The 11822-nt window shown below is 38.7% G+C and overlaps 1 protein-coding gene across 1 annotated transcript; it reads right to left on the bottom strand.

Annotated features, from left to right (window-relative positions):
- Window positions 1–1713: 1713 nt before the first annotated feature.
- Window positions 1714–7162, bottom strand: LOC122303040 (receptor-like protein kinase FERONIA). The gene is made up of 2 exons (XM_043114571.1): window positions 4349–7162; window positions 1714–1902 (listed from the first exon to the last, which is right to left on the bottom strand). Exon 1 carries the CDS (start codon window positions 7058–7060, stop codon window positions 4364–4366), a length of 2697 nt encoding a protein of 898 aa, XP_042970505.1. The 5' UTR covers window positions 7061–7162; the 3' UTR covers window positions 1714–1902; window positions 4349–4363.
- Between the last annotated feature and the right edge of the window lie 4660 nt (window positions 7163–11822).

Consider the following 11822-nt stretch of genomic DNA (forward strand, 5'->3'; position numbering starts at 1 on the left):
GAAGCTCTCAAATGATCTATTTATAGGCATATGAGACTTCATATTCAAATTAAAAAAAAAATTCACATGTCAAAGACAACATCATTCACTTTTTCAAAAAATTTAAATAAAAGGTTCTTCATTTTCAATTATCAAAGACAACATCATTCATTTTTCAAAAATTTCAAACATAATCTTTTACTTTTGGCATATGACAAAAGGAGCATACTTTCCTTTTTTAAAAAATCAAACCTAATCTTTTACTTTTTGCATATGACAAAATGAGCACACTTTACTTTTCAAATTTTTCAAACAAAATCATCTACCTTTTGTATAAGTGTAAAAAAGCATCAATCACTTTTGAAAATATTCAAATAAAACATGCACATGTGAAAGATGACAATCAATCATCTTTAATATTTTTAAAGTTCAACCCTTTAATCAAGGCATGCACATGCAAAAGATGACAATCAATCATCTTTCAAAATTTTCAAATTTAATTTTCAAAAATATTCATGCACATGTGGAAAATGTATTTTAATGCTTTATGATAAAATATTAATTTTAAGTATTAATCTTAATTTCGAATTTTAAGAGATTTACAACATTACTCTATGACTTTAATGTGAACTTGTTTCCTTCTTGCTCATGCTTGTTTCTTTGATGTGCTTGATTCCATTGTGTGAACAAATTGAGCTTGAAACTCCTTTATTCTTTGAATTCATTTGTTATCATCAAAATCCATGTGTAGATTTATAATCACATGAAACTTGAAATCTTGGGTTCAACAGAGAGTATGAGTAATAGTGAAGACCAGACCAGTCTCAAAAGGAAATAGTGTACTAGAGGAGCTCCAAATGCATTATTTTGATTTATGACGTCATGTTTGATATGAAGACATCCCATAATGTATATAAGTTTATCTGATGAATGAATGATGACAGTTTTCCTTCAAAAAAAATGTAGAGAGAGAGTAAAGAGACGATGTCGCGTGGTTTATTCAGTGATACTACTCATTATCCCACACCACACACTTTATATATTTAAATTTTTTTTTATAATTTCCTAATTTTATTATTTTTATTTTATTTTATTATTGTTAAACTAATTAAGTTGTTCTATTTATAATCCATACACCATATTTTTGTTACAGGAAAAATGAAAAAAAATAAAATAGGTGTAGTGTGTGGTGTGTGAAGATGATAAAGAGAATTATTATTATTCAAAAGGCAATGATATCATATATGGTGCCAATATAGATCTACCGAATATGCTAAAATTTTCTTTCGAGAAAAAATGTGGCATTGGCACGCAAGTAATTGGCAAAATTTACTTTGGGATGTTGAGTACTGAGTTAAGTTAAGTTGTAAATAATTATATTTTGTAGATACAATTGAGATGTATTTAACTTTTTTAAATTGAAATGTATGAAATAGATTGAGATGAATTTAATTTTTTAATGTAAAGTTAAAAAAGTAGACTGTAGTGGATCTCATTAATAAATAGTTTGCGATACAACCTTAATATCGGGTTAGTTAAATGCATGATCAATAATGATTCGCACGTAAGATTTTTACATATTTATTTTCAATAAAGAGTGATAATCTAAATTTAAAATTCAAATATTTTTTAGTAAAACCAGACAATCCCATTAATATTATATATATATATATATATATATATATAAATTAATTAGCTACCGCAAAATATATAATTCTTTCTAAAGTGTTTAGATAAATGTTTCACATGCATGTATCCGACTAAGATTCGTTATGTGCATTCTAAAATGCAGTACTTGGACCACACCATCTCTCCAAATTCGGTTATTATTCCTTTTCTTTCTCACACATAACGTACGTCTTTCCTTTCAGTCTTCGTTCATATTTTCCTCACTCCAGCTCCTACCGGTTACCGAATTCATTCCTATCAGCACAAAAAATCACAAATAAAGTTACCACTTTGAATTTGGTAGATTGGTTACTTATTTATTTTTGGGGCAATGGAAGAATATATACAAGCGGCAGCTCTCTCTCTTATGAGCTTTTATTCCTTCTCTGATGATCTTGCGCGTTATTTGTTCCATTTCTGCTCAAAATTGCAGGCCGCAAGTGATTTCAATCTTTAGCTTCTATATTGTCAAGAATACAAACTTTTGTATTTCATTCACTTGATTTTTACATTGAGACATTATTTAAATAAATAGATACAAGAATAAGTCTAATTTCCCTGCCGCAGCCGTACATGGAGTAGGCGCTGCTGTTCCTCTTGAAAAAGAATAGAAAAAAATTTGGTGATAGGAGGAAGGGTTTCCATGGCTAGGATTTGGGTTCTGAGTTGGGAAAAAGAGTCATTTAGGCCAAGTAAAAATTGGTAAACTCTCTCATCTTCAGCTTGTTGTTGCATTTCTTTGAGATCATTGGTCTGTTGTAAGTGGCTGAGTTCATCCCAAATTTGCTTGATTCGGTTGTAATACTCATGAATCGAATGGGTGTGCTGTTGTAGGGAAGATAGCTCTCGCTTAAGATGATAAATTCGTGCATTGTTACCGTGGCAAAAACATGACTGAAGATCAAGCCACACGGCTCATGGGTCGGTATGAAATTCAAGGGAGTTGGTGATGGAGGGGCTGATGGAATTGAGGAGCCAGGTAAGAACCATATCTTTAATTTGGTTCCATTGTGGGTAATCTGTGGAGGTGGGTTCGGGTGGGGAAAGGGTGCCATCAACAAAGGCTAATTTGTTTTTGGCATTAAGGGCACGGGTCATGACTTTTTGCCATTTGGAAAAGTTGTCACCGATAAGGAGACCGGATACAAGAATAAGGTTAGGAGAATCGGAGGGATGGAGAAGGTATGGAGATGAAGAGGGGTTGGAAGGGAAAGCCATGAACATGAGAGATGGAGGATCGGTTTTAGGCTGATACCATATCAAGAATACAAACTTTTGTATTTCATTCACTTGATTTTTACATGATTGAGACATTATTTGAATAAATAGATACAAGAATAAGTCTATCTAAGGTAACTAATTGAATATGGTAATTACAAAGTAAATGCTAATTTCTTAAAATCATGTTGTTACAAAAATACAGAAGATTGTAGCTTGATTTGGAAAGTGATTTGTCAATATATATAATGCTATTAGATTAGAAGGTATTTAGTTAATATTCTGGCTGGCCCGGGTTACTCAGCTTGCTACTATGCATCGTGATTAATTATGTGTTGTCCAAGTTTCTTGATGTTGTAAATTTGAATATTAAGGAATGTTAAATATTGGAGGGTGGGCGTGGTGTCTTGGGCAGAAATGAAATGTTGGGTAATGACTAATGACAAATGAGGTTATTAATTTGTTGGCTGAATCGTGAAGAAGTACCATTAATAGATAAGTACTGGGTCCTTCCCATTATGAAAAGATGGGAGAAATATCTGAGGCAAGCAGATAGGCATCATGCGTGATCTTCTCGAAAAGGATGTGAGCATTTTTGCCAGATCGTTTGCAGTACCCGAGTTTGCTTGAATATATATATATAGGTCAGGCCTCGAGTTTTTTTAGCAATCAAGCTATTAATTTTGGGGAACATGACACATGAATGTGTTCTATTTTAATCTGCTAGATCTCATAATTATGTAAGGATTATTTTGAATACTATAATGTCATATATATATTAATGTTAATTATTTTTTTACAGCTTAATCATGAGACATATTTCATAGTATGACTGGCGCATACTTTGATGATCATCATGTTCTCTATCAAAATGTAATTTGTTATAGACATCATGTATGTACGTACGTAGCTGTCTCTACAGTTTTATGAAGATTCAATCTACGAGCCTCTAATGTGTCAGCTTAATACTCTATCTGCAGACTGTAAAGTGATATATATATATATATATATTGAAGAAGAAGAAGAAGAAGTAAAGTGAGATATTTTGCGAACCTTCATAAATCTACTGATAATTTTAAAAACGTCTAGCGTAGTAGATATCAAATAATCTTAGAAAAATTTCCTGGACAGTCAAATAACCCAACTTTAGATAAATATCTTTCCCGAAGAACTTAAATTGATGGCCGGACGACTTGCTAATTTATATATATATTGACCGATGGCGATGGGTAAATCTTCCATAATGCAAAGCTGGAACTTCATTGGCAGTTTTGTTTCATGTGCTAAGTACACATGGTGATGGATTTTTGGCGATTGAACATTATTGGAAATATAACTGAAGAGTAAACCTATCGATCTTGAAATCATATCTAGAATTAGTCATTTGAAGAAAATGATAGCATCAAGCTAATAATTTATAGCTGAGTTTTGATCTCTATAAGCATTAATTGCACGCTGTTATGCTATGTTTGAGAAGAGTTACCTGCCATATTGATCTCTATCGTCCTTTCGGATTCACAAGATCAGTGAACGCTGCCCCAGAGATCAAGCTATATGACTCCTTTTCCCCGAAACTCGGCCCGAAACTCGGTTCTAATTCGCTGCTGCTACTCTTTCCATTTGGCTCGCTTCCACTGCTCCTGGTAAAAACGCCATCACAATGATCGCCAATTACTGATATTTTACAAGTTTTGCAATTTTGCAGTTGTAGTGCAAATTCGAGGTCTCTAACCACATCGTCCATCGATGGTCGCTCGACTCCATCGTCAAGTAAACAACTTACTGCAATCTCACCAAATTTCCTCAAACACTCTGGCGAAATCTTTCCTATCAAAAATGGATCAACTATCTGATCAAGCTTTCCGCTCCGATAGCGTTTCCGGACCAACTCTGATAGGCTCACTTGCTCTTTCTCAGCATTGCGAACCAAAGGTGCCCTTGCGCACAACACTTCACACAGGACGACGCCAAACGAGTACACGTCGGACTTCTCAGTCAGCTGCTGACGCCGGTAATACTCTGGATCCAAGTACCCAATGCTGCCCTTGACCTCTGTGCTCACATGGGTCATGGAATGACCGGTTGGGCCCAGTTTAGACAATCCAAAATCAGAAACCTTTGCCACCCATTCTTCGTCCAACAAAATATTTGTCGTCTTCACGTCTCGGTGAATGATTGTGCGGCTTGTGCCACTGTGTAGATAGTACAAGCCATGGGCCGCACCGATGCATATCTGGAGTCGTTGCTCCCACGAAAGAGGTGGTTTGTCGGTGTTGTAAAGATGATCCCGAACGGACCCGCGGGTCATGTAATCATAGACGAGGATCATTTCTTGTTGTTCATTGCAATAGCCAATAAGAGATACGAGATTGAGGTGGCGAAGCTGGGAGAGCATCCGAATCTCTGTCTGGAACTCGTGGGCACCTTGTCTCGACCTTGGGTTCAGTCGTTTGATTGCAACAAGGGTGGCCCCATCATCAATAGACCCTTTGTAGACATTGCCAAAACCCCCAACCCCAATGATGAAAGCATCGTCGAAGTTATTGATGGCAGCTCTAATTTCAGTCAGCGAGAAGCAACGGCACAAATCAGATGGAAGAGATGAGCCACTTGTCCTTGACTTGGTTTTTGAAGACGAAAATGGATACCACCAACTTGTCCCATCACTGGAGCCCTCCTGCTTGATCCTCTTGTTTCGCCTGAAAATCAAGAATCCGACAATAGATAGCACGGCCACGATGAAAACTACACCTCCAAGAGTACCAATTATTGCTTTCAAGATTGCAACCCTTGTTCGCCTTTTTTGCAATTGGCTAGGCGGCGTAGTGGTTTTTGGGATCAATATATCACGAGGGTCGGGATTGGGTCCAGCGAGATTGCCGCCGAAGTTGCTCAACTTGAATATTTCGATACCATTCAAGATAGCATCACTTCTGCGCGTTTGCCAATCAGCTGGGTTTGCCTGCAAAGCGACAGAGAGGTTTAGTTTCTTCTCATTTCTTTGGGCATTGGGCATCAAGACTGCGTAATCCTTATATATCGGAACGCCGTTTCCACCACTCTGTCCTATCACGTCGAATCCTCCCTCTGCGGATTGATTATTTATGAAGATGAGGAACACTCTATCACCGATTACAAGAATCTCCCCCTCGAACTCGCAAAAATGTAACCTTACCATATACATGAACCCATAATCCACGGGAAACTGCCAGGTCAGATTATACTTCTTGTTTAACTCGTTATCCATTCCCATAGACCGTGCGGTTCGATAGACTTGTTCTGGCGCAGTGTAATTAGGGATTTGGTTAAACTGGAGGTGGACAGTTAAGTTGACAGGTAAAACACTTGTCCCAGAGGACGTCAGGTAGGCGCCCTCAGCTGACCACATCCGAAACATTCCTGTATCTTTATAAGGCGGTATGCCACCTCCACCCACGTTTATACGGTATACCATTTCCAGAGCAGTGTTGTTTTCGATGCGCACACGTTGGTTTGGTTCTCCGATAAAGTTGAACCCGTTTTCTGGGTCGTCGGGTTTAGTGTAGTAAAGATATGGTGGCATCGATACAACTTCTATTCCATTGATGAATGCATGCGTATCTATCGTATTTGGGCTTGGAATAAAAGTTATGTTTAACCACTGCTCATCTACCACGTTAATGCAGAATTCTCTGTATATAGTAGGATCCAAAGGATTATCATCGAAATCAGCAGTAAGCGATGCATTAAATTCGTGAAGAAGAGTGTACGGACCTATTTTGACAGAGAAAAGGGCTTTGGAGCGCTCAAAGTTTTGGTATGTAGCTGGGTAGAAGTATAGTCGGATGAATTTTGGGCCAGAAGTGACCGGCAATACGTAGGTGAATTCGGAGTGAGATACGCGTGCTGTGATGCAAGGTACACTGGTCGAAGTTGTTGGTTGGCCAGCCGCAGAGGTAACTGATGCGTTGTTTTGTAATTTTTCAACGGGGAAGAATGAGGAGTTGATGTCTCCGATCCATGTCCTATTATCTAATGATTTGATAGGGTGGCCGGAGGAGCCACAGCAGAGGGCAACATTTTCAGTAGGAGTATATGGAGGTGACAACTCCCCGGCAATAGGGCGGATGAGAAAGTGGAGCAAGAACGAGAGAAAGAGAGTGGAGAGATTTGAAAGGGTTGGCTTACAAAAATTCTTGCAGCTGGGGTTAGTCATTGCGGAAGAGAGAGCTAGAGAGATGGGAACCTTATCAGTGTTAAGGTATGGCTGTATATATATAAAATGTTAACGTGGAGTCTCTATATAAACCCACTAGCCTCTAAACCTGATATATATATATATATGATACATATCGTGCCATATACAGAAATTTTACTTCAAAAATCAGACGAGTAATGTGCAGCACCATTGAAGAGGATAATGACAGTACTATTCTAACAGACTAAAGTCTTGCAATCCCGGTGAGTGGGAATTGGATCGCCCAATGAAATTTACTTTCTATGCTTAGTTACGATCTTTTAGGTTAGAAAGCTGAGAGGCTGCTTGACCTGGAGCGCTTGATGGTGGTCCATGAAGCCTTCATCATTAACTTCTGAAGGTCTTCGATCTATTTTCATTCATGGATGGTATATGCAGTGTAAAGACCTCCAAATAAAATTATTTTTGAACTAATGGCTTAATTCTTAACTGAAGAAGCAGTGGTAACTCTAGAAGGATTTGGTGTGAATACTTAGTGGAAGAAGCACTTTGTTGAGTGGGTTGGGAGGTGGGCGCCGATAGTGGATGGGAGCGTTGGGGACCGAGTGTGGGTTGGAAAACCAGGAGCTGGAGGCCGACTGGTCACGAGTGCATAATTTGCATTCATCATGTTTAGTGCTGATTTCTGAGCGTGTGTAGAATTTTGTTTCATTGGTACTGTTGATTAGCCACCACGAAATGATTTCATTAAGACGGCTAGCTAGCACGCGTCCATTGAACTTTGGAATGGGAGATCATGAGCAAGGTTGCCATCGATTCTCCTGTCTTCTGATCCTCTCTTCTTTTGCGTCTATGCATACCTTTTTCATGTATCTGATATATCGATCGATAGTGGCAAATTTATTTCGTACTAATTAACTAGAAACCGCCCATCAAAATATACACTCAGAAATTTAGAAAAATAATGATCGACAAAAATTAATTATATTATTAATTTGAGCTTTGTTTGAGAAATGCTTTGTATCCTTAATCACTTAACCATTATTATTCTTTTATTAGTATTAACATGTAATCATCTAAGATCACCTTAATATCCAAACGTAATCATAATTCCTCGATTGTGGACTTACTTGGGGAAAAGAGAGATGCTTCCTCGTCATCAAAGAAATAGTATGCCCCCATTGCCCACCCCACTTATACGCCAGCTTGGGTTTCAGTTGTATAGTTTGTGATTATGCTAGCTTGATTAATTTTGGAAGCAAATGTGCATTCCTTGACATGTGATAGAGTTTATTTTAATATAAAAATTATTAACAATTTATAAAACGGTTTTTCTTGATTGGAAAAGTATTTGTAATTCATTACTCATCATGATCTAAGGGGATGGGGAAGGGATAGTAATTAAGAAAATGATGGATAGAATTCTTCGTTAAATTTCTTTCTAAAGAACTTCAAATGCCATGCTTTACACATCTTTTACTACTTGAGAAATTTTCCTTATACAAAGGTTGAACATCAACGCGAAAACCTTTTCTTTTTTTTTTATTTTTAATTTTGGTGGGGGTTCATTATACCTAAAGTGATAATTTGGGAAAACTCGAGAAAGACTTGGTGGTCTGCAGAGACATCAACAAGGCGAGTAATCTATGGCTTTCATTATCTTCTTTCTATTCATGTCTGGCCTACCACTTACTTTTGGAGTTTGGGCAATTGAAGCACTTGGTAGAATGGGTTGGGAGTTGGGGGCACTTCTTTCATCTAAAACAACCATTAATCTAATAAAACAGTTACTTCGAGATTTTTAAGTTGAAGATAGAGGAATATATAAGCGATTAATTCATGTGAATTTCAACATCCACAGCTTTACTGTCTGTGTATACCAACTTGGCCAAAAACATTTCGGCTCTTATTGAATTAGACCGTCTCCATATTGCCACGTAAGGTTTGCAAAGGCTATCTTAATATTGTCATTGCAGCTTCAACCACCACACTTGCAGCGGCTGATGACTTTATAAAAGGGCAGCTAGCATGAGACGAACTGAGTAGTATTGAACACATTATATAAATACTGAGATCAAGGAGAGATCAGAGCAGAAATAGAAAGCATGGAAGTTAGGGCAGAAAAGAAGGTTACCTTATTTGCCTTCCTCCTATTTATTATTATGCTCATGGCTCCGCCTATTAATGTTCCTCATGGAGCTATGGCTTCTACTTTAATGAAGGAGAACAACGGCACCACCATCCGCTGCATTAAAGGCTTCTTAGATGAGTACCTTTTAGCCAATCATGACTACCTAGATTTGAGTTCAAGATGGGTTCGGGGTTCCGTAGCAGAATACTTCGATGGTCGGACAGTTCATTCGGGTTCCAACCTGGAAACCCAAGTTTACCTGGATTGGAACCTGGATTTCAAATCCTGGTTGGAACCCTAACCGGCTTAGCCCGAGTCAGATATGGCCCGGAACTCAGATGAATCCGGGTTTTTCAGAACCCAGATTCCAAGTTCCGGATTGAACCTGAAATTCTTTTTTTTAAATCATAATAGCCTTAATGTAAGAAACAGGAGAGCAAAAATTTAAAGCCTCAAAAAATTACAAAAAACAAAACCCCATGTTTGAAAAAAAAGAGTAAATCTAACAAAAATAAACCCATGTTCAACTAAGTGATAGCATATAAATAGATCTAACCCATATAACTACTCAAACATTCTCATAAAAACAAACCCAAAATCAATAAAGCAAAAAACAATACAAATAGAGAGAAGAAAGAAAAATACCCAAACAGAATTGAACCCAAAAATAAAATAGCAGATCTAGCCAAATGAAGCAAGTAGTAGAAGACGACGGCCATGAAGAACAGATCTTCGATTGGTATAGGAAGAGTGAGACGAGCTAGGTTTCGGCATGAGAGAGAGAGAGAGAGAGAGAGAGAGAGAGAGAGAGAGAGAGAGAGAGAGAGAAGACGACGGAGCCACAAGTGAGAGACGACGGGCGACGACTAAGGTTACAGAACTCAGCAAAGGAAGCTAGGTTTCATTACTAGAGAGAGAGCGAGAGAGGGGCTTTTGAGTTTCGGCACTCAAGAGTTAGAATAAAGGAGATGACTCAGTAATGAAGGAGATGAAGACGATTTGAAGATGAAGGAGATAACGGTGATTCGGCAAAGGCGATGGGGTCACGCTGATGGGTCACGCTATCACGGGGTCAGGGGCTCAGTGGGCACAATGAAGGAGGCTAGGGTTTCGAAGTTCGTAACGAGAGAGAGAGAGAGAGAGAGAGAGAGAGAGAGAGAGAGAGAGAGAGAGAGAGAGTGTGTGTGTGTGTGTGTGTGTGTGTGTGTGTGTGTGTGTTGGGGAGGGGGAATGTAATGAAGGTTTGTCTATCAGATGAAAAGTAGAAGCCAATTTTTCCTTTTAAAAGATTCAGGTATTGAATTACCCGGGTTTTAAAACCCGTACTCGGACCAGATTGGTCTGGATTTTGCAATCCGAGTTTCAGCCCAAATTGACCCAAGCCGAAAATTATAATGGGAACTCCATTATTCAAGTTCTGAGGCCTGGCCAAGTAAAAATCTGGCCCGGATGAACAGTCTTATCGACAGTCCGACAAACAAGTTACTGCTAGCACCCCGCATCCATCTAGTCCTGCAAGATGTGGCCAACCCCTTGAACACGGTAAACCTATACCCCCTACACACCGCCAAGGAATAGTGGCAATAGAGATTGTAAGAAACGATCCCCCTATAATCGTTGTCCCTTGTAAAGGTGACGAACATACATTTTGATGATCAGGAGATCCATAAACAGGGTAATAACCAGGGCTGGGCAACTGGGCCGGATTTTTTTCCGGCCCGGTTCGGAACCCGGATAACCGGGTTCCGGTTACAGGCACCGGCCCAGAAAACACCCGAGCCGGTGCCCGGTTTCTGAAACCTGGGTGAAACCGGTCCGGGTACCGGATTTAAAACCCGGTACCCGGGTTTTTTAAAAATCCAAACCCAGTGCCAAAACGACGTCGTTTTGGCACTGGGTTATATCCCTCCAGCCTTCGGCATCTCGATTCCCCCCCCCCCGAATCCGACTCTCTCTCTCTCTCTCTCTCTCTCTCTCTCTCTCTCAAAGAATCTTCCCGAAACCCTACAAATCATCCCATCGCCGTCATCCACTCATCCCGTCGCCGCCGTCATCCCGTCGTCGTTTCATCTGGTCATCCTCCCGAAACACTACAAATCCGGTTAGTTTTTTATAAACTCTTCTTCCATTTCGGTTTCTTTAGTTTATGGTGTGGTTTTTTTAGTGGGTGTGATTTGTTTGGTGTGGTTTCTGATTTTGGGTGTGATTTGTTTTGGGTTTCTGATTTGGGTGTGATTTGTTTAGGGTTTCTAATTTTGGGTGTGATTTGTACAAATTTATTTCTAGACTTATCATTTCTCTTATTTCATAAGACGTCAATCACCAAATTTTGGCTGCTGATATCCACAAATTCCAACTATTTGTTGTAATTGCAATGGATAAAGATGTGGTTTGATCAAATGGCAGCAACTCTGCTGCAATATGCAAATCACACCCATTGGGTGGAATATTATATGAGGCAGAGCCTGCTACGGTAGCTTAGGTACCTGCTTTGGTACCTGCTACAGTTTACTTTTATAAACATCAATTGGGTTCAAAGTCAAGTGAAAGGAAAACTCAATTTGGGGAAGCTCCTTGTTTAAGCAGACTCAAATCCAATAATACTCAATACTGTTTCATAAAACCAAAGTAAAATTCAGTTGAGCATTT

This window comes from Carya illinoinensis, chromosome 3 (assembly GCF_018687715.1).
Source record: "Carya illinoinensis cultivar Pawnee chromosome 3, C.illinoinensisPawnee_v1, whole genome shotgun sequence".
NCBI lineage: Eukaryota > Viridiplantae > Streptophyta > Magnoliopsida > Fagales > Juglandaceae > Carya > Carya illinoinensis.